The 24,337-nt window shown below is 42.5% G+C and overlaps 1 protein-coding gene across 2 annotated transcripts in view; it reads right to left on the reverse strand.

Moving 5' to 3' along the window:
• gmip (GEM interacting protein) overlaps positions 1-22,620 on the reverse strand; it is a 52,259-nt gene extending 29,639 nt beyond the window's left edge. The window contains exons 1-2 of one of the 2 annotated variants that reach the window (XM_088933166.1): positions 22,280-22,620; positions 17,171-17,314 (exon numbers count right to left, since the gene is read on the reverse strand). In XM_088933166.1, the coding sequence (XP_088789292.1) occupies positions 17,171-17,314; positions 22,280-22,547 (412 nt within the window). In that variant the 5' untranslated portion in view covers positions 22,548-22,620. Of the gene's footprint in view, positions 1-10,233; positions 10,641-17,170; positions 17,315-22,279 lie in introns of those variants that run through there. The other variant, XM_088933167.1, reaches the window with a different exon arrangement.
• Between the last annotated feature and the right edge of the window lie 1,717 nt (positions 22,621-24,337).

The following is a 24,337-nucleotide window of genomic DNA, read 5'->3' on the forward strand; positions in this document are numbered from 1 at the left end:
CTGTCGAACTGTTTGCAGTTCTGTTTATAATACTAATTGCTTGCACTTATACAATACTTCTCCAAATGGATCACAACACCATTCACGAAAAGAGGGGACCTCCATTCACCCTGAAGTGGACCAACCACTTAAGTATGGAGCTGTAGCTCTTATGCAAATGTAACGGATGAATTTAACACCATGGCATCATGGGATCTTTAATGGTCAGGTTGTCAGGACCTCAGACGGAGGTCTCATCAATCAGGTCTAGACCCTCCAGCTCCTATGCATGCTTAAGACTTGGAGGGCTGCTTTCTTCTGCATGAACTTGCGCTTAGATGTCTGCGTCTGGAGTCCTGCTGCAAACCAAAGCACATGTAGAGAGGTTCTCCGTGTCAAATATGGATTAATACGAGTTTTAAACCATTGGGTGCTCTCTAGTCTGGGCCACTCCCATGCTCCCTAGCTGGTGGGCTGCAAGCCAGGCCTCCAGATGTTCCAGTACATGAACATTGTACAGCTCTTCTGTAAGTCTCTGCTACCTTTGGAAGGCTTTTCAATTTGAAGCAACCAGTAACTACAACGAGGTACTGCAGAAGTTAAAATCAGGTCAGCTGCATTCAAAGGATGCCTTAAGTCAGCAGTCTGACAGAGCTGAGCCACATCTGGCCTTTTTGTCCACATGTCTGACCACTAATTTTGTCTATTTGTATAACCAAGTGGAATTTTTGCCTTAAAAGAAAAGGTCTGCACTCAGTTGACTGGTCAAGTTAATTGCATATAATCAATTACATCCAGCTGATTGTATATTTCTACTGTTCCCATGGCTGTTTTACTATATCACCACAATTACTGCTCAGCTTCAGTCTTCATATTGGATTCTATTTCAAGTCGAATCCTAAATCACCTACAGTATTTACAGACTGGGAATCCTTGTACTGTATAAGCAGTATACAGTAAGCAACTAAGCAAGCAATGTTTCAAATAAAGGGAACGCCTGTCTTCAAAGACAGAAGGATATTCTGATTTGTGTCCTAAAAGATCTCTAAAATCTCAAACCACCTCTTTAAATCGATCAAACTTATATTTTTCCAAGCCTTTAGAAATGAAGTATTTAAAGACTACCTGTAAACCCTGGATTTTAGTTTTCCAAGAGCAGAGTTTGAGATCCCCTGTCTTTTGTGCTTCATAAATACATGCATAATGGATAGCTGTGGACAGGAATAGTACGACTGCCAAGGAATTGTAAAGAGTAATAACTTATGTAGCACCTTTCCAAACCCAAGGCCACTGAATAAAAAAGCAACCAACTTCTAAATTAGTTGTTTGCAGAGAGGACAGCTACAGTGATCACCTGTGAACAAGATGAAGCTGTATTTAATACCCATTTTTTTGCTCCGTTTCCAGTTTTACAAAGCAACACTATTTGGTTGCATTTGGAAATGCATAAACTGTTCAGATGTTATTCCTGTAATTCATTGCGCAATCCAGTCAGCCAAGTTCAGACCTTATCTGCGCCCATTAGCGCTCACACGGAAGGCTCCGTGTGAGAGGGGCATTGGGGAAGTAGTATTTTAGAGAAAGAAGAGAGTAAGACTCGGCTTTTCTTCTTTTTCTCTGTCCACAAACCGAGCAGCAACACACCACCCTCCCTCTAACCAAGACAGCGAAAAAGCTCTCACAGGGACAGAACGCTAAATTAAAGAAACGACTTCTTGCAGTCAACATTACCCAGAAACAATTACACACAGGTGCCAAAATTAGCAAAGCCCATTTTTAAATAAACATCCAGGTTCTAATACCTAGAAATGGTGGCCTGTGCGGTTATGAATCATAATGAAGATGTGTTGGGGTTTTTTAAATAAGAGGAACCAGAATGGAGTTTTATACTAAAGGCAGACAAGTCAACACAATCCCTCATTTCTACTTCCCAATAAAGCTCCCAGAAGGCATACTTCCACGTGCACAACTTGGAAATAAGACTTTCCAAATGCCAAGACTTTTAGACCACTCAGAAATGCATGTGAATCATTAAGAAATGTTTAATGCTTTATGTTCCAATTCTATACTTGCATATACCGTGTAAATTTGAAAATCGTCCCAACGGAGCCTGAACCAGTATAAGCTCTCACTTCAAGTACATGGTCTCTCTCTCTATCATTCATTGTTGTTTTTCAAATTCTAAGCATTTCTAAAATGTTTCAGATAAGGATAAATTACATTTAAGTGCTCAATCTAAGAGGTCATTAAAGTAATCATTCTGTTTATACATGGGAAAACATGAATGAAAACATCTACAGTATGGTCCGGACAGCATGAGTTAGATACTGGATCATTGAACGTTTTGCCCAGGACTGTCCAAAGAGCAGCACACAGCTGTACTTTCAACTGGCATAGGGTCAGTTAGCCAGAGCTCTCTTAGCAAAACAGCACCATCTGCAGTTTCCCAGGCTTACAGTAATGTCAGCAAGAGACATACTCCTCCTCCAATCGGTGCTGCCTCATCTGTAAGGCACTATGCTGGTGATATGCACGCAGCCATATCACCTGCAAGGCACAGCTGGCAGCCCACTGAAGCTCAGTAAGTGTGAGCCTGGTCAGTACCTGGATGGGAGACCTCCTGGGAAAAACTAAGGTTGTTGCTAGAAGAGGTCTATGTGGGCCCTAATGCCCCAGTATAGTGATGGGGACACTATACTGTAGAAAGGCACCGTCTGTCAAATGAGACGTAAAACTGAGGTCCTGACTCTCTGTGGTCATTAAAAAAATCCCAGGGCGTTTCTCGAAAAGAGTAGAGGTGTTACCCTGGCGTCCTGGCCAAATTTCCCATTGGCCCTTACCAATCATGTCCTCCTAATAATCCCCATCTATGAATTAGCTTAATTACTCTTGTCTTCCCCCCCTAATAGCTGATGTGTGGTGAGCGTTCTGGAGCACTATGGCTGCCATCGCATCATCCAGGTGGATGCTGCACATTGCTGGTGATGGAGGGGAGTCCCCATTACCTGTAAAGCACTTTGAGTGGAGTGTCCATAATTGTAAGCAATTATTATTACTATCAATGGTGCATCACGAGGAAAAAAAAATCAATATTGCTAATGGGTAGAAGCAGAGGTCAGAAGAGCATCTGCCCATTCTTTTCCACACAGCAAAGGATAAATTAAATAAAAACTGCAACCAGTTAATACCAGTGCTTACAAAGTCAAATTAATTCTGTTTTAGCGGCGAGAAAAACAGATACAGGAAAGAATTGTACACCAAGCCAATGTACAAAGAACTGGGGTTTCCTGTGTATTTGATACATTTACAAACGAATGCTACTTCTAAACCACCACTGCCATGGAAACAGGCGGCTTGGTGGAGTATTTCTCTCAATGTCAGCAGAGCCATAAGCAGACAATTGCAAAGACAAAAAATAAGAGGCTGGTAGTCTCATCAGGTGGCACTCAAATCAGACAGATCAGGCATCCATGTTGTAGAGGGAACAGAGAACAATTCCAGACCTGAATGCTGCACCCAGAAATTAAGTCATTACAGGGGTACATATTTAACATCTCCCTGCTTTTAGGCCATTGAGTATTTGTGACCGTGAATGTAATAATTCCCTGATTTGATGCCCAAATGACAAACTCCACCCTAAAAAGCAGAGAGTGAAAATGGCAAATTTCTAGTAAAAACAAATCATTGCAAAACTGTTTTTGTGTCACATAAAAATTATATATATATAGAACTATTAGTTTGAGATGTTTATTTAATTATGTATTTTCTATGCCTGGCATTTAGAGAAAAGTGGAAAAGTTCAAGCAGACTATGTTAAGATAAGATCACTTTATTAGCCATATACAATTTCTTGTATTAGGAATTTGTCTTTTCACATACCCCAGCTTGCTCTCCATGAGACACACAGAGGGAGAAGCTTGGGGTCAGAGCACCATTTATATCCAGGTGCCCCTGGAGCAGGATTCCTCTTCCAGCTGCGGGATTTGAACTGGCAACCTTCCAGCCACAGGCAGAGATTCTTAGCCACAGTGCCACCGTTCTGCCCTTATGTTGCTAGATAAGCCAAGTAATTTACTCTGTATTTAATATTATTTTAACTTATCTAGTAACATAGTAGTATACACTATTAGATGCGCTTGAATATCACATGGTATTTAACGCAACTATATAGTATTACAGGGCACATAAAGTTGAATTTCAAAGTATTCTGCAGTGTTGCATTCATCTTCATGTGTACTGTTCAGTATTATTAAATGTTTTAAAAAAATGTTCAGCCCTCATACTACACGCTCTCTCATTCATTATTTTTCAAATCCTGAGTGTTTCTAAAATGTTTCAGATAAGGATAAAGTACATTTAAGTGCCCACTTTAATGGATTATTACAGTAACCATTTGGTTTATACAGGGAAAACAAACGTACACTACTGTAGACTTCCGTCATCACGTCCTGGTCTCTCATACTGTTGAAATGGATTCTTAGAGAAAAGTCACACTTGACATCCTCTGGGAAATATTTCTGTACTCCTGGTCCCTTAACCCCTGTTATTTTTTTAAGGGAAATAATTCCCTGCTTAACATTCTTTTTTTACGGTCCCCATAAATTACATTAAACCTACATGAAATAAATATTGGTAGCTGGAGTTTACCCCTAGTAGTTATTAACAGCAATACTTTTTTTTTTGTCTTTGGTGTCCCACTTCTTGTCCAAGCTATCCTAGCAAAGAGTGAAACAATCTAGCAACTTCCTTAAACTGCACACAAAAATATGCAAACTGGCATTCAGTCAATGTTGATCAGAAAGCGGCCCTTTTTTTGCGAATACTCAGGTACAGTCAACCTTTAAAACAAGCTGGCTTTTGATGCTTATCTCCAAATCTGCACACGAACATTGGTTTGAAATGCAACAGCTTCCTGCCTGTGAAACAATAAAAGCTCAAGACCACAACAGCAGTGACATCTAGAAGGAAATGTACTGGAGGCTGAAAGGTACATTTCCCACCTTATCTGGGTGTTTTCACTACTTAATGGTTCTGTGCTCTGCTACACTCACTGCTGTACTTATTGATTGTAACTATTCCACCAAAAAAACAGCCTTCTCCAAGATCTACAGGATCCAAGGGAAGAAAGGATTGAGTCTAGCAGCAACTCCCCATCCTGGTCCTGGGTAAATTCAGTCTGCCGATTTTCTTTCCAAATGAGCTGAAACATTCTGGAGCTAGTCAAGGCCTTTAAATGTTCTAAAAACCCATCTTCCTGCACTGTCCTTGCTTACACAAACGCTTGAACTTGGTGTAACGGATTCTCATCATCTTATGAAAAACCGGCTTCCTTAGTTATGACTGAAAAGCTCTCAGATATGACAAATTTACAGAGATCAGATACTCCTCCAAAAAATAAATTTTCCTTCTCCAGGGACAATATTTTAGGAGAGGAAATTAAGCTTAAAAACATACTGCAAATAAAAAATTAAGTAGCCTGTGATTAAGAACTCAGGAGCAACAGAAAAAGAAGAGACCAGGGTTTCCCCAGACCAGGTTGGGAGCACATTCTCTTTAAAGTATCCATGAACTTTTTTTTTGTTGCACAGTATTTGTTTAAATACAAACTTTTTATTTGCATTTAAATTAGTCAAGGAACAAGACAGATGCACTTTTGTAAACATTAGAACATGTATGCATTCAGACAGGCTGAAAAGCATTACTATTACTGCATGTGCACTTACAGTACAGATTCAATTTCATTATGTCCCAGTTTCTTTGTATGTTTGCTCTTGTCACTTGTACACTCCGTTTAGAAGTGTTAATAAATATGCTCCGATTCTGTACCTCCCAGTTTGGAATTTATCATTGATATTCTGTTAGGCCACCATTCAAAGCACAAATCTTCGCTCATTTTTTCATCCTCCCATTCACAACCACCTCCCTCTCTCTCACTGCCAGGCAGCCTCGCTCTTCTATCTCAAACTCTTGCTCTTTAATCTTACTCCACCCCCCCCCCCCTTCCCTCCACCCTACTCTGTTAAGGTCTTTCAAAATGTGCACAAAATTCAAGGAAAAGGAAGAGAAGTCAGCCCTTTTTCTTGCACAAGAGGGCATTCTAAATACGCCTTAGCAAGACCAGGAACTTTCCCCATTATAAGAAAAGTGACCACTTATTTTATGAAGAGATTGTTTCCATCACTCAAACTTTTTCCCAACTACATTCATAAAGACTGTCAAATACTGTAAGCAGTTGATACCTATAGCTTCACTCTTTGCACTCTTTGGTCCTTCAGGCGACATACTGTATAAGAAACATTTCTCTTTTTCTCAACAACCTAGGTAAGCCAATTACAGCAAAGACAACTAAGCTGAAAAAATGTTATATTTATCCTAACCAACCAAAACTTCTGCCCATATAAGCAGCTGGGAATTTCTGCGGCGCAGGTAGAAACCTTGCTCAAAGATACACTGCCGTGTCCCACATGGCATTTAAACCCACAACCTTCCTATTCCAAGTCCTGAGCTTTACCCACTAGACCACACAGTCGTCATATGTAGCATGCAGTTCAGAACACATCAGACCATCGGGGTTGGGGCTTAGATTAGATCACCAATATAAAACGGCAAAACCAGCAACTTCTACCGAGTGGTATCAGCAACAGAAACACCACTCTTCAAACTCTTCTCAGCACTGATGAGCTTGCAGATGAATGGGTATGATGAAGGAGCATGGAGGCTCATTCTCATCCTGCTCATGTTTATTGCTCTGCTGGTGCAGGAAAGGATTTGTGTGGCATTGCGTCTAGACAAATGACTTCACCATGCCTCCAGCCGACAGTGACCAGCTAGATTAATGACAAATTTAGTGAGTTACCAGGAAAACACCAGCCCTCAACTCCTTTTACTGAATAGGTGAGAGTGCAGACAAAAACTGAAATCTCCCTCTGTCGCCTTTGCAGAGCAACGTTCGAGCTTGCGCTAGGCAGAAGAAAATGTAAAGGTTCAAAGAACGGATGACGACAATGGTCAAGAAAAATTCTATAAACAGACGCGCAGAGGGTGTGATCGAGTCTTGTGATTAGGTGGCCGGCGTTGCCAGCTCGCTCAAACGGGAACTGAGGGCGTGAAGAAGTGAAAACTGAAGAAAAGCAGCATGACGCTGAACTTCTGCTATTGTCGACCAAGAGCGGGGAGAGCTATCTGGGGCAGCTGCAGCACCTTAAAAGTCCAAAATCTTCACCCACCCTCTCCAAGAAACATTCGCCGCCATTGAGAACTGCCTACTGTCAGTCCACCCCCCACTCTGGGCCCACACACATCTGGGCCAAGCCTCAGAAGAACACAAAATTTCCCCCACTTTCAACCCTGTCTATTTCCACACCACTAGCCAGAAAGGAAGCACTGAGCTCTAAGGCCATTGCATTACTGCACAGCATCAGCCTGCCAGCTTGGTTGTACTGCAGGACTTTTAAAAGAGCGGAATAGTACCAAAAACCATCAGAATTGCAAATACTCGCTTTGAATAACACATTGGAAGAAAATACTGGCACAGAGACAACCCAGAACTTTATGATAGCGATCAAGCTACTTGACCCCATTGCAGCGTGGACAGACTCATGGCCACCGCTGGGAGCTCTATGAGCATAGGAGAGAGCGCAGTACAGGCCAGGAATTCAGCCTGACCACCTCCAATCTGCTGAACCTCTTTCAGACTGTGTCCTCTCCACCTTTATCATCTTATTTCTTTAAGTTTCACTGCCTTTCACTCAGGCTGATCTTGGCATGTGTAGTCTGTGCTTGGCATTGGAACCACTGTGGAAACTGCCTTAATCTTCTGTACTGTAAAGTGCTCCAAGATCCATCTGCAGTTTGTTGTCTTGAACAACGTTTACTGAAACTTGGACTACGATTTCTGACGGGTACAAGAACAGTCCTAATTGTAGCATGGCTATAAGATAGGGGTCTCACACTCCACTTGCTCCACATTCTCTGCTCCATATTTGGTTGAATTATTAAATTAGCTGCATAACTTACATCTCTAACCAGGCTTGGAGGAGAGTTGTAGGTAACCATCTTTAATGACGTGAAGGACTTGTGTAATAAACTGTAAATACACTTTATTTAGAAAATGGGTTAATTGAACACTCAGTTTGGAACAAAATGAGACTCAAGAGGGCCTTGTGAGGCCCCTGCTTGAAGTTCCATGCCCGAATTCAAGGTTTTCTAGCTTAGCTTTGAGGCGCACGCGTGTATACTGCAGCTGGCTGAAGTTTTTACAAGCCTCTCTCTCTCTCCGGTTCTCTGCAAGGTTGCGTTCCAGTTAGGTCAACCACATCCTGCTTTCCTTGACGTCAATCACTTTGTATTCAGGACATATAGGTCCGATTTGGGCAAGTTGTTAAAAAAGAGGCAGGGGCCATTTTAACACAGGACTGGGAAGATACCCACCCGGGGTGGGTGGGGGGAGGCAATTTTACATTTGAGTCCTTCAACAAAGCTTTGGGGTGGAGTGTTGTTTCAATTTTGAAAGGGATTAAAGCTCCTCTGCGAAAAGCCATTTTGAAGAACAGAAATACACAAAGGCTGGGAAGCCATTCATATGGTAGAGATGGACGCTGATTTCAAAAGGAACCCGTGGATCAAAGTGCTTTGTGAACAGCATCCGGTCTTGTTTGCCTGGCTTCAAGACCTCCACTGCCCCTGCAGAGACTAGTGACTGTGCTTCTTATTCTGAGCACTGCATAAGTAAGGGCAATGAAAGAAGAGAAAGCAAGACTGTACGCCTACTTTCTTTGGCCCGCGAGAAACCTAGGTCAAGTATGCTTTGCCAGAATGCTGAGCGACCTTGACATCTTGAGCATTCCGAAACCATACGTTGAGAAATACGATCTTACAGGAAGCGACACGCAACGCCATTTAGCTCCTGGGCAGATAGACAAGTCTGCTGTAGGTAACGTTGTTTAAAAAGCAAGAAGGAACAATGCCCGCCCACATATACAGTAAAACAGCATCTAGGTAGTTAGTGCAGTGCTTAAGGTATTTGCATGGTTATAAAGGAGACACTCAGTGGAGTTTTCAGCATGGCTAATGACTCACTGTCCGCTACCCTGAACGAGTTGCTTAATGTTCTTGTGCTGTTTTGGATGGGCTGTAAGAGCCATATGATTGAAGTGATTGCAGCCATGTTTTGTAATGCATAGCTCCCCGCCCAATTTCCCAATGCCACTTTCACTAAAGCCAACCCCATAACCTTTGATTATTATTATAAGGGTGGTCTCTGAAGCCTGCTCATTCTCTTTCATTTATTATTTGTGGGCGATTGCAAGGACATGGCTGAGCTCTCAACAATTTGTGGTTCACCACTGCAACTTAACCCATCACAAAAGAAAATCTAGTCATCCTGTGTGGCATGTCCCTATACCTAAACGCCAGCACATGCCTGTGGTCGTGACTGAAAGTGAGCAGCACATCCTTCCCGGGCCTAGTCTTAATAGCCTTCACAGCTTTTCTCTGCAGCACTGCGATAAGCCTTCCTGGAAGAGCTGCCAATTTAACGAGATTGACTCTCTACTTTCAGGACCAGTTGAATTTCCAGAAAGCTCAAGAGCACATTCCATCCCGTCATGATATCTTATAATGTGCAGATCTGACAAGGGGGACAGAGTAAAAGTGGCAGGAAAAGATGACAAAATGCCAAACATAAAACACGGCAAAACCAAATGTCCATTTCTAATAGCTCAGTCTCTTGTAAATCCTGAAGCAGCAAAGCCAAGTTGCATCTATACCTTGGGCACAGACGGCCTTTATTTTGAAAAAGGGGTAATTTTTTCTGTGGCGGGATTCTACACATTCATATCTGAGGGTACGAACAGCTCTATTGAACAGGGAGAAAGCAATGCGAGTGCAGAAGGAACATCCAGATCAAGTCCTGCATGCAGATTTACCAAGACCGCTTGCAGAAAAGGCGTATGATCACCACCCTAACCATTGAAAAAAGCATACCAGGCTGAAAGGCCTCCTTTGGCTACTTAGTTGGGATCCTAAACCAGTAACATTGCACATGGCCATATCAACTGGAAATAAAGTGCAGGCTTCCAATTTAGTACATTTTGGGTTTGAACAGGTTTTGCTGGAATTAAAGAACCACAAAGGGGCACCATACTTCTTATCACCCAGCCAGTCTAAGCCCATGGCCCAGTGCAAGCACAGTCATCAATGTCTGCGAAAGCCCTTTGACAGCTCGTAACCCACTCTCACATGCAGAGTACTCACCCTCTTCTACAGAGTCGTCCATTTCTCCTTCCAATCCCACTGCAGTCGCTCTGTCTCCAGAGGACAGGCCCAGGCGGTTTCTAGATCCAATTCTGAGCCCCAGACTCTGCCATACAAATTACCCCACTCTCCCCTAACTGCCCCTTCCGTAGGAGCTCGTTCATAAATATGACTAGACTGGTCCAAATCCGTCCACAGAAAAACGAAGACTTGTAGAGAGAAATTAAACCTGTTTCCCCCCCCCAACCCCACCACACCACAGCAGGATGAGAGGCTCTTTTGTCTTTTAGAGTTCCCTTCAGTTTTCTTCTTCAAAGCGGAAAAGGTTCAGTGAGCGCCTTTCGCAAAAAAGAAAAGCCACAGATGACAGCGACTGCCTAGCAAACCAATGTTCTTCCTCGTCTGCCGCTGTGTACAGGAAGTGCCTCAGTCTCCCTCCTGCAGCAGGATGACTTAGACTGTCAGAGCGAGTTCTTTTTTTTTTAAAAAGAAAACGCAACTGCCTCCATTTTCCGATTATCTACTCCTGCGCATGATTGAATCACTAACGCTAAGCCAAACAAGGAAGACAGGCAAGCTGTGGGTGTCCTGTAGTATTTACATACTGAGTAAGAAGAAACTTGCCATTTATAATAGCAACAAATCCACAGGGGTCAAGAAAACGTCCATCTTCTTTTGTAGCAGGAGCACCAGTATGATATGGGTAAAAATCAGTCAACCCATTAATACTGGTGATCACCAGATTTTCTCCTATGAAAGTCATAGGCTTGTAGTGCATGAGGCCAGCAGTGAAACACTGGGACACAGGCTGTGTGCCAAGTGGCAGATGCTCTCTTGCAGCCTTGTGAGATTCTGCCCAGACATGCATGGGCCTGTTCACTGGTCACTGAGCCCTAGAAGCCACACGACATCCCATGTTATGGACGGGGGGGGGCTCAAGTCTGGAGAGCAGAAGATCGTCTTGCCATTCTCTTCACACAAGAAAGAGGTGGCTACAGCAACAGTGTGCGGGTATGCAGTGCAGTGCCTATGTCTACATGACCACGGGAATGGGGGAAAGCCCAGGTCTCAGGACTCAAGCAATGGAGGGCTGTGCAATGCGGTTACCCTCAGTCACTGCTGGTGGAGACACTGCTGCCCAGACCATCACACTGAGACCCCCCATATCAATCAAGCTTTTCCATTCAACAACTAGAGCATCAATATGTACCATATGCACCAAACTCACCTACGTCCATCAGCAAGGTCTGTGCAAACCCCGATTCATCACGAAAGAGGGGACTTGGGTACCAGGTCTGACATTCAACAGGTTGCCTCATTGCCTGTACCCTCTCAGCTGAGTGCATATACAACAATCAAAGTTACATGAATAACTTATTAGAAGGATGCCAAAACCTTTAAATAAAGGATTCCAATCTTGGGTACTGATTTTCCTAAAAACATGCGTGCAAAACTTCAGATGAGATTACTTTTAAAATTACATGCATGAATAGCTTACATCCAATCTGTTGTTTTTACCCCCGCAATTTACTCAGATAAAACATTCTTCGATATCATTTTAACAATTAAGTGAAAAGGGCAAACTTGTCATTAGTTACAGATATATGTAGGCAGCTTCTGCGCTGAAGTGTTAGTGGGCCCATTTCATTTTCTTCTGTTTTGCTGTACCATACCTATGTCTATGTTTTCCGTTAAAATGTTTTTCCTTTTCAGTTTCATGGGCCAGGCTGGCATGGTAGCAAAGCAGTTACCATTGCCGCCTCACAGCACTGGGGCCCTGGGTTCAATTCCGGATCTGGGGTGCTGTCTGTGTGGAGTTTGTATGTTCTCCCTGTGCTCATCTGGGTTTCCTCCAGGTGCTCAGGTTTCCTTCCACAATCCAAAGACATACTGGTTGGTTAATGGACTTCTGGGATAACTGGACCTGGTGGGTCTGTGCCTGTGTGTGTCCTGTGATGGACTGGTGCCCTGCCTTGCACCTGTTGCTTACCGGGATGGGCTCCGACGCCCCCGTGACCCTGAATTGGATGAAGGGGTTAGAAAAAGGACAGACTTTCATGGGCCAGGAGGACAGCCAAAAGAGCCCCAGGGCACTCTACGAAAAATCCAGTGTAACAGTTTATGGTACATAAGAGTGGAAATGTGGTAGCAATTAACATAAAAAAAAGGCTGCAAGGTTCAGAAAGAGCAATTGCAGAACGCAGTGCATTATTTGAAATATTTGCAAAACTTAGCAAGGGGATTTGGTGGAAGTTTCACTTTAAGATATTACACATACACACACAGCTCCTTTAAGGAAGTGGTTAAAGTGTGACTTTTGCAGCATTTTCCTGAGTGGGGCACGCTTCTTACAAAGAGAACACAGAGGTCAAAATAAAACAGAACCAAACTTCAACTTACAGTGGTGTGAAAAAGTGTTTGCCCCCTTCCTGATTTCTTATTTTTATGCATGTTTGTCACACTGAAATGTTTCAGATCATCAAACAAATTGAAATATTAGGCAAAGATAACACAAGTAAACACAAAATGCAGTTTTTAAATGAAGGTTTTTATTATTAAGGGAAAAATAAAATCCAAACCTACATGGCCCTGTGTGAAAAAGTGATTGCCCCCTAAACCTAATAACTGGTTGGGCCACCCTTAGCAGCAACAACTGCAATCAAGTGTTTGCGATAACTGGCAATGAGTCTTTTACAGCGCTGTGGAGGAATTTTTGCCCACTCATCTTTGCAGAATTGTTGTAATTCAGCCACATTGGAGGGTTTTCGAGCCTTAACCACTTTTTTAAGGTCATGCCACAACATCTCAATCGGATTCAAGTCAGGACTTTGACTAGGCCACTCCAAAGTCTTCATTTTGTTTTTCTTAAGCCATTCAGAGGTGGACTTGCTGGTGTGTTTTGGATCATTGTCCTGCTGCAGAACCCAAGTGCGCTTCAGCTTGAGGTCACGAACAGATGGCCGGACATTCTCCTTCAGGATTTTTTGGTAGACAGCAGAATTCATGGTTCCATTTACCACAGCAAGTCTTCCAGGTCCTGAAGCAGCAAAACAGCCCCAGACCATCACACTACCACCACCATATTTTACTGTTGGTATGATGTTCCTTTTCTGAAATGCTGCGTTACTTTTACGCCAGATGTAATGGGACACACACCTTCCAAAAAGTTCAACTTTTGTCTCGTCAGTCCACAGAGTATTTTCCCAAAAGTCTTGGGGATCATCAAGATGTTTTCTGGCAAAACCGAGACAAGCCTTTATGTTCTTTTTGCTCAGCAGTGGTCTTCGTCTTGGAACTCTGCCATGCAGGCCATTTTTGCCCAGTCTCTTTCTTATGGTGGAGTCATGAACACTGACCTTAACTGAGGCAAGTGAAGCCTGCAGTTCTTTGGATGTTGTTGTGGGTTTTTTTCTGACTTCTTGGATGAGTCGTCGCTGCGCTCTTGGGGTAATTTTGGTTGGCCGGCCACTCCTGGGAAGGTTCACCACTGTTCCATGTTTTCGCCATTTGTGGTTAATGGCTCTCACTCTGGTTCGCTGGAGTCCCAAAACTTTAGAAATGGCTTTATAACCTTTTCCAGACTGATAAATCTCAATTACTCTGTTTCTCATTCATTCCTGAATTTGTTTGGATCGCACCATGATGTCTAGCTTTTGAGGATCTTTTGGTCTACTTCACTTTGTCAGGCAGGTCCTATTTAAGCGATTTCTTGATTGAGAACAGGTGTGGCAGTAATCAGGCCTGGGTGTGGCTAGAGAAATTGAACTCAGCTTTCCAAAGATGTGATAAACCACAGTTGATTTATGTTTTAACAGGGGGGGCAATCACTTTTTCACACAGGGCCATGTAGGTTTGGATTTTATTTTTCCCTTAATAATAAAAACCTTCATTTAAAAAAAACTGCATTTTGTGTTTACTTGTGTTATCTTTGTCTAATATTTCAATTTGTTTGATGATCTGAAACATTTCAGTGTGACAAACATGCAAAAAAATAAGAAATCAGGAAGGGGGCAAACACTTTTTCACACCACTGTATCTGCTACAAATGGGGGTAACTAAATCACCTTAAAAGTGGGGACTTCTATAAAACATCAATGATTTCAGACAACTGAAAATGCACGTACACACTCTGGAAATGTTGTTAACTGTTAGAAGGGAAAGAAAGTTTAGAGAGAAAAAGGAGGCCATCTGGCTTATGTTAAGTTAATCGCTGGCATATAACTGATCTAATGATCTCATCTAGCCTTTTACTGAAAGGAACAATTGCTATTAACTTCAGCAACATAACTGGCTCTTGTGCCAGACCTCCACAACCCTTTGTGTAAATCCACTTTCCCACAGTTCCCATCTGAATCCCCTTCTCCATGTTTCTTTACTGATTCTTAAGAAGTCAACTGGGTTGACATTGTCAATGCCTTTGTGGATTGTGAGTACTTGAACCAGATACTCGCATCGTTTTCTCTGTTTGGAAAATCTTTTAGCCTTTTACGAAAAGGATGTGACTTTGAAGCTGGGAATACATCTGGTTTCTTGTCTTGGTATGCTTTGCAGAGCCATAATATTCTCATATTGCAATTAAATGTACTGTACATCATATTCTAATTATGATTTTACATCCCTTGATTTAAAAATTGTGTTATTAACTACATCCTAAACTTGTTTGCCTTTTTTATTGCTTAACTAATCACATAAATTTGGGCAAATAGGTATCCAAGTCTTTGGCAATCCCTTTTTTCAAGCTGAATGTTCCCCTTTTTAGATTTACAGGTCATAGTTTTATTTGCAACTAACAATCTACCTGTCCCCTAGCTAGAACAAAAGTCATTCATGCAATATTCATCTCTATTATTCATATCATTTGCTGATCATTTCTCTATTATACATTTCATTTGCTGATTCTAGAGTCTGCAGATCCATCTACAAACTGGACTAAAACCCATTACAAACTGGACTAATTTGCAGACTACGACAGAACCTACATCATTGCTATAAACAAGGAAGAGCAGTGGTCTTAATACAGATGAATACCTACCACCTGCAATTTCAGAATAGAGGACTTCTGTGAAAAACCATCTAAAAATCAAGCATAACAACTTCTGTTTGTCTGCATTACCACTATTGCTTGTTGGGGTCCTTTGACATTAGTTAAGCATGATCTGCCTTTTCTAAAAGCATTCTACAGTAGCTATCTCCCAAAATCCTATTGCTATACAGATTACCCTCTAAGTTAAGTTCAAATTGTTTTCATAATTTCATATACTAGTTTTACTATCCAAAAATTGGGTTTTATAACCATTTTCATTGCTATATTTGCTATTGTCTAGACAACTAATACCATCACAGTCTCAAAGGACTGTGGAATGAATTCTGTTAAAGGTTGATGATTAACAGCTTGTTTTTTTAAGTATAACTAGTAGAAAATGTCAAGTGCTTCTTAAGTGCTTTAAGTGCCTGTAATATGTCTGTTTCCTCTATGTCTAAGCTATTCAATTTAGATTGCACCTTGAGGCATATGTATTCCTTGGTGAATACCTGTGTGAAATATTAAGTTAATACAGTCATTTCCCTTTCATTACCTAAAGGTTTTCTCTATTTATCTGAGACACTATCCTTAACTGTTCTTTTGCTGTTGCAATACAGAAAACATTTTAGCCTTCTGAATATTCCTCGGTAACTGGAATTAATTTACATACCTGGGTACCATTTTGTTTTAATGATTTTATCAGAGGTCTTTCCTGTCTAGTTTATTTATTGATTCATAAACCATTTGGGCCACTGCTTTCCAGCCTTTCTGTGCTCTTGAGGCCAATCCTTTCAGCATTTCCACTCCCAACCAAGATCCCTGATCTATACCTTGTTTCATTCTCCTCAAGACCTGTCTCATTCCTTCTTAGTCTGCTTTCTTGAAAATTGTCTGCCTGCGTTATGGACTTCACCTGCAGAGGGTCAAAAAACGCACTTCACTGCACAACCTTATCATCACAATGAAACAGCATGTGAATACCGTATTTCCTCCATGCCTCAGATTTTTTTGGGAAAAAAAAACACTTCACTTCTTCCATTCGGTTAAAATGGACATGAACGACAAGACTGTAAAAAAGTAAGGGGTCATTCCTGTGCAGCTACTGCCCGCCCATATTAAGCATTTTCATCCATTGGGAACTATTGCTCTTTTTGTCAACTCAGTTCATGGCATTAAGCCCCAAATCAGCACCACATACAGGCAGGATTCCTCCACAAGGAGCACTACTCACTCTGTCAGTTCCACAGCTCCTACAACAGAAACAGAACACGCTAGAGGAGCGATTCAGCTCTCCTTAAGGAAACCACAGGCTCTTCAACTGTTTAATGAGTTTCAGGGTTGGCTGCAGGGCAGCAAAGCAGAGAGTCCCCTGTCTCCAATTTAAGTCAGACAACACACCAGAAATTCTCGCTCAAAGATATACACCCATTGGGGAAGTCCTGCTCACAACAAGCTACTGCAAGAGCCCAGACTCGAAAAAAAGCCTGCGAGACAGGCCTACCTGCACTCCAAACAAAAGCTTTGACTGGTGGAGAGAGCCACTTGAGAGCTTCTGCCTGGTTTTCAGCAGACATGGTCATAAAACTCCCGATGGCAGAAACTCATCAGCTCATTGATTTCTTTTAGAGCTCTCCAGCATCCCGTTATAGTCTACTGGTAATCAACTCCACATAAAAGAAAAGAAACAACACATCACAAATAATGAGACTGGATTGTTTCGTTGTACTCCATGTGGCCTATTCAGAGTTTCAGCATCAAAGGCTTTTGGAGCTTCCTGTCGAAACTGGGCTCTACAATGGACTGCCACAGAACAAAAAAGAAAAGATGAACTGAAACTGAATTGGGTCTTATTAGTTTACGTCGGCATTCAGCTTTTGAGTTAAGGTTTTCTGTTCAACCAAGACATCGACTCACCACTGAGAGACTGATAGAGATCAGAGAGGAGTTGGCGCACTGGGAGGGACTGGAATCTTGGGTATTTCTCATTCAGTGGCTGCAGCGCCTCCAGAAAATGGCGGAGCTTGACGTCAACCAGGTGCTGAGAGGGGCAGGCCAGCTCTGAAATGCAAACACCAACAAAAGTGTCATCGGCAGTCATGAAACGCCCACATTTATCAGAAAAGGACCTGGAGGAAAACAAAAAAATGGGGCTCAGGGAAAATAAAGCACACCTACTCAAAGCTGTGACTCAAACTGCAGATAAACAACTTCATATCAATATTTTGAACTATAGTTTTCCGCTGGTTATGCCATCATCTGAGTTTCTGTGAAATTGGCCCTGGTGTCCACAGCACTTAAGACAAGTGGTTGCTATTCCGAGGAATGGGGTTCAAATCCCCATCTGAGTGCTATCATCTGAGTTATGATGAGAACTGGTTCCTGTAAAATTGGCCCTAGTGTGAGTGTTTGTGTCTGTGTTTCCCCTGCAATGGACTGGCATGCTATCCAGGGTGTACCCTGCCATGCACCTGTGGCTTGCTGGGATATGCTCCAGCTCCTATAATGGAAAATGAGGTATATGGGATGTGGGGATTGTCCTGACCAGGAAAGGCTATCTCAGCACTCATCACATCAGCCAGACGTTACCTGGCCACCAAGAGTGTATTCATTGGAACAGATAACTGGGAATGGGCCACTGTATTCTCCAACAGAGAAACTAAAGAAATGAATCTGTTGGGAAGCCATCATGGACAACAAAGGTTCCTGCCTTTCTGTTTAATTAATTATCTTAATCTTTGCCAAATAACACCATCACCACTTGACCACCTCAGAGTTCCAAGGAAGGATGTGACTGAACCAGGATCATTTTAACACAGGGAACCTGCACAATACTGGTACAGCCCTTCATCTTCCAGATCAGGGGGTTAGCAAGCAACCTTTCTAGAGCAGGTATTTCTCACTTTGTACCTAAAGAGCCCCAGCTCGGATAATCTTGCTGGACACCCTAAAGCAAAAGTTAAAGACTCACTTGGAAATTTGTGATCAATTAAACACCTCGTTTGTTAAATTAAACAGACATCCTCAAAACCATAAGAGTAGTATTTGTTTTTTCAAATGTTCGTTTAAGTAGTTTAGAGAATAAGAATATTGCGTTCAGTTTTGTTCGCCACACTACAAGAAAGATATAACTGTTTGAGAGACGGCAGAATGTAGAGCGACTAGATTACATTATTTCCAGCAGGAAGGAGGATGATATTTTTGCACAGACAAATTAATACCAGAGAACTGAATCCTTTTAGCGCAGAACAGATTTTGCATGTAGATGGTTCAGTTTTCCTAATTCTGAGACAGGCTGGGTTTAAAAACTTCAAAATATGAAACAAATTATGAGCTCAAAGACAAGTGGAAACTAAATATAGGCTATTCAGATGGGAAACAAGAGCACGTCTTCACACAGCATGTTGAAGGAGTCTGCAATTAATGAGGCTGAAATCAATCTGATTAGCCCTGTCTCCCGTCACCGCTTACGTTCGGGCGCCCTCTAGTGGTTTTATTTTTTCCTGAAAATGTATGCTGCATTATACTGTAGATACAGGGTGCATTAAAACCGGATATATTAAAACTAACAAATTTAAGAGATTTCTGCTTCATAATTTCTACACTTGAAAACCTATCTTACCCTGAAACTGATGGCCAGTTTCCTTTAGGTTTCTTTACACCATAAAAAAAACAAAATCACAGTTAAAATTAATATACTGAGATTAGATTCATAATACTGTAACGGGTTCACGTGGGTTTGCGCCCTCACCGCTGCCACCTGAGGTCAGCCCCCCACCGTCGGGGACTCTAACCCGGGCCTCCGGCGTCACTCAACAGGGACCCAGCCAGTTGAGCTAAAGGGAAATCTCCCTTCAGCCCAACGGCTGCGGTCCCTGCTATTCACAGGGAAGGGCGGTGACGTCACCGCGCTGGTAAGCCGGCTCGAACAACCTGCAATGGAGGCCGTATGCGTTACACTCTCCCCCGCTTAACTTGCCGTCCTTGGTGAAGGGCTATCCCACCCCGCTTCTGACACCAATGTAACGCCCACGGGTTCACGTTGGCGCCCTCGCCGCTGCCACCTCAGGTCGGCCCCCCACCGTCGGGGACTCGAACCCCGGCCTCTGGCTTCACTCAACAGGGACCCAGCCAGTTGAGCTAAAGGGAAATCTCCTTTCTGCTATTCACAGGGAAGGGCGGTGACGCCACCATGCTGGTAAGCCGGCTCTCACAACCAATGGTGGCCGTTTGCGTTACACTCTCCCCCGCTTAATTCACTGTCCTTGGCGAAGGGCTTTCCCATCCCACTACTAACACCAATGTAATGCTCCGGGGTTCACGTGTGTTTGCGCCCTCGCTGCTGCCACCTCAGGTTGGCCCCCTACCGTTGGGGACTCGAACCCGGGCCTTCGGTGTCATTTAACAGGGACCCAGGCACCTGAGCTAAAGGGAAATCTCCCATCAGCCCGGCAGCTGAGGTCCCTGCTATTCACAGGGAAGGGCGGTGACGTCACCGCGCTGGTAAGCGGGCTTGAACAACCTGCAATATGGCCGTATGCGTTATAATATGCTTAATTATCACTAATTCAACAGGTAACCAATATTACTCCATAAAAAGAGTCAAACGAAGGACTATAATGCAGATCTACAAAATTTCACACCTCCATCTACAGTGCCGTGTGAACCAGGTTAATTGTTTCAGAGCGAACAAGTCCTGGGAACATAAAAAATGTCCAAAATGCTAAATCCCAAAGTGTGACTAGAATTTAGCGATCACTTGCCAAGAGGTAAATGCTCATAAACCGCAGGATAAATTCCTAAATGAATTCTTTCAACAGACCATCATTCCAACTATGAGTTTAAAGACGCTTTATCAAGTGCTGAAGTTTTACATGTTGATGTCTAAGGTACGATTAGATTACAGAAATAAGTTACATTCCTTAAAAATCAAGCATTCATTCTCACCCGTTTAAATTTCTCACTTGTCTCACATTTTCTATGCATGTCAATTAGTCGTCTTAAGAACAAATGCCTTCATTGTTTTACAAAACGACGATAGCAACACTAATAAGTTTTTAAACACAGATTTTTACAGTTTGGCAAAGAGAATGCTGCATTGCCACAAACTGTGGCATTTAATTGAACTACCTGCTTGAGTAGACCTTTGGAAGCCATTTGTGCTCTAAGACATTTCAAAAACACTCATCTGCTGAAAACAAATGGAAGGGAATCTTGCACAGTCTTTAACTTGCTTGCTTACTGCTTTCTTATTTCTGGCAGCCAATAAATGATGAACGCAGATGGGAACAACCTTCAAATACTCCTAATGACTTACAATCCACACACCCAAAGAGAGTTTGAGAGTTGACATGAAACCAAGGTTTTTTTCTGGGTTGATACGAATGAGAACCATCCAAATGTGTAATTTCTTAATGTCAGTTAAGAACAAAGGTCTAGAGATCAGTTTTAATTGATGGGGCTCGGCTGACACATCACTGGCAGACACAGAGGTCCTTCAGTAATAAAGTTGAGAGCCACTGGTTTCCAACACAGCTGTGATGCACGAGTCCAGTCCAGGAGGACTACAGCATCTCCAGGTTTTCATTTCACCTCTGCTCTTAATCACCTGATCAATTTTCATAAGACATCATCTGTTGGAGGTCTGGAGAGACGTAGAATACCTGCTGGTCCTCACATACTGGAGTTCCTATAGAGTACAGTGTCTAAATCAGGGGTTCCCATCGCTGGTTATAGGGGTCCAGAACCCCACAGGTTTTTCATATCACATGTGAATGGGATCTACTGATGATCTAACTGGATTAATTTTGCTCACTGGCATCAGGCATTGATTTAAAGGCCTGATGGATTCTGGATTCTTGGACTTAGTGATGGGAACTGCTGTTTTAGATCAATTCAGTAGTCAATAATAATAATTCCTGAAGAAAAAGAAGACTCATTTCATCCACATCTGAATTGTAGCACCCAGCTGAGCGACACATTATTCACCAGCTGCTCCCCTACAGAACAGATCAGAAGAAGAAAAGAGATTTTGACAGTTGAATTCAGGGGAAACTCTTGGGAAGCCCGATTATACAAGACTATAGCGGAATCTAGCGCAAACAATAGTGTTATCACCGCTACTCTTACAAGCTGTGCCATGGGATCTTTAATGTTAAACTGAGATCCTGATGAGTTGGACAACTCTTTCAAAGGATGGCACCTCCTAGACCACAGTGTCTCTGGTCCCCATACTACAGTAAGTGGAACATTGGTTTGAAAAGCCTCAGCGAGAAGGAGGACCGCCACCTACTGCTCCACCTACTTGACTTACAACAGCAGCCCATTTTTTCTTAATGGTTTTTCATCCCAGCACAAAATGGGCCCAATCTTATCAAGGACAACTCAACAGTATTTAAAACACACCTCAATAATTTAGAAAGACTCAGGAATTTTTACAGGTTTGGATACCACAGTTTCCAGGTCTTTATGATGATAAATTACTTCTAAAACCTAATGGTCTGCAGTTGTCTCAGGCCAGGAACGAATTTCCCTGCCAAATACCCAACACCTACCCAGTATTTGTACTCAAATTTCCAACATGATGTCACAAATACCGAACTTAGAATACAAAATGGGTGTAAGTTTTACATTTCATTCGTTTGTCTGGGTGTCGTCTTTTCAATTAGGAAGTTTGCAGTTTGCCCCGGTAAAATAAAATGGGCGTTATTCATTTAATTATCCCTGGCTGTGCCTTTTCCTAAGGCATAAAATCGGTTGGATTCCCCATTGTGAACGGAGCTACAGTACAGTGTTGCTCGCGATCAACAAAACCACATGAAACAGATATGCTTTCACAGCGTAAACCATTAAACGTTCAATTGTACAGTATATACAGTAGTCCACAGACATACTTTGCTTATAACTCATTAACAAATGTACTGTATTCGCCGAGGGTATCAGTACTTACGTTTTATACCATTTAAAACCACTACTGCCAAAGTTCAAGTGACAGTACTACTGTAACCATTTAAAGAGAAATCTTACCGTCACTAAGCACAAACAGCTGGCGGAGCTCCTGGAGACTGCAGACTACGGCTCTCAATTTGGATACAATCCACGACAGGTCGTGGTTTAACGAAGTCGGGTCCCGGGCCAGAAAGCGCAGAGTCTCCATCATCTGGCTCTCGTCTCTCACCCAGTAGTTAGAGCCCGCACCGAAGGCCGGACGAGATGCCCCATTCCCGGGGTCATCGAGATCCTCCATGTTCCACGAATTTCGTTCAGAAAGAAGGGGTCCTTTTTCGAAGGACATCTGCGATTTCTTTAAAACGCAAAACAATCTTGGCACATCGCTAGAAGCTGCTCAAAATTTCGACTTTGACTCATATTCATATACACGCGAAGACAAATTGTTCTAATATTAATCCGAACGCCTGCAGCGGTTTAAAACACAACCTCGCCAGAGAAATCCCAAAGCTGTCCGGTTACAACAGACCCTTCAAAACAGTCACGCCTTCAAAAATTTAAAGACGATTTGGTTGTTGCACGGTAATTAAAAACAATAACAAAGTGCTTTAAGACTAATGTTCTACCATAATAAAGCTGATTTAAATGGTTGCCCCATTAAATCAGGTCTGACATAAGATACTCTAAAAAGGATTGCGTTATACAAAACTCCTCAATAAATTAAACTTGTTTGCGCGCCTCTATCTTGTAGTGTCTCTGCTAGGTAACAAGTGGCAACGTGTGCTAGCTAATTACTTTACACAAAGTTTTGATTTGTTGTTTTCGGGGGGGAAATATTGTTTCCTGTGATTATCATAAGTAAAAAAAAAAAAGTGTTTCCGTAACTGAGTAAGCAGAGAGCGAGCTACGGTTCACGTAAAACTCGGCAGAACTGGAGCACAACTTGGTGAACCGCATTCCTGTACGACATTCCTGGCGTGCTCGCAATAGATAAGGTGTAATGAATCCGACTGCAGAGCAGGACTCTGATAAGAGACTTCGCCCACGATGACACCGCTTTCATTCACACAGCGGCCCCCTGTCTGGCCAATTTGAGTCATTATAACCCCCGGACATTAAGTGGTTGCCATGGTTAGCTGATTACAGTCTTGGTGAGAAAATTAAGGTCAGGATTACTTGTTAGACGTAGGCAAGGCTTTCGTTCTATCCGGCCGCTCGCTTGCCTTTGTTGCCAGCAGTACTTCAATAGTCAAGTGATTAGTGAATTGTCTGAGATACCCAGTTTTTTTTTTATTCCACCTGACCTCAATTTTAATTAAATTGAATCAACCCACGCCAAAATCGGGCATATCAGTACACGTTTTAATAGATATATCTTAAATCCAGTCATTTTCTAACCACTTTTTCCAAGTGACCTGTTAGATTACAGTAAGTAATTTAGAAATGCTTTAGGACATGTTAATGTCATATTCCCAATCTTTACAAACGGTCACTTTTACCAGAGGTGCCTGGCTGTGGAGACTGCACACTTGTTGGGTTTCATTCCAGCTCATCATAATTACTTGATTGTAGGCTTAATTGAACTAGCAATTTGATTGATTGAATGATGTGTAAGCATTTTTACTTCTCATTCAATGCATTTTCTAACTGCTTCTTCAAATTCAGGGCACAATGGGCGCCAAGCAGGGTTCACCCTGAACACGACACCAGTCCATCATAGGGCTCAAACAGAAAAGCACATTCATGCCTAAAGCCAGTTTTCCCAGATGCCAGGATATCAGCCTGTCATTGGACTATGGGAGGAAACCCAGGCGAATAAGAGGAGACCATACAAACTCCACGCAGACAGCACCCCAGGTCCCGAATTGACCTCAGTGCTCTGGCGCTGCCTCAGCAATACTAACCACTGCGTTGCCATGTCGCCTGTCACAGCAATCACAAAGCTTAAATTCCGAGGTAGACTGTCTAGGAATCTCAAGTATCCCAGTACTGCAAAAAGTAGTGATATGAGCGAACCTCTTAATCGCCTAATGACAAACGATGTGGAGCAACATTAGCTGGGCATTTTTTTTTTTGCTAAATGTCTCCACCCAGTGGACATTTTGCATACAGCAGGCAAGGCGTTTTCCTTGAATC

Source organism: Atractosteus spatula, chromosome 14 (assembly GCF_055471065.1).
Source record: "Atractosteus spatula isolate fAtrSpa1 chromosome 14, fAtrSpa1.hap1, whole genome shotgun sequence".
Taxonomy (NCBI): domain Eukaryota; kingdom Metazoa; phylum Chordata; class Actinopteri; order Semionotiformes; family Lepisosteidae; genus Atractosteus; species Atractosteus spatula.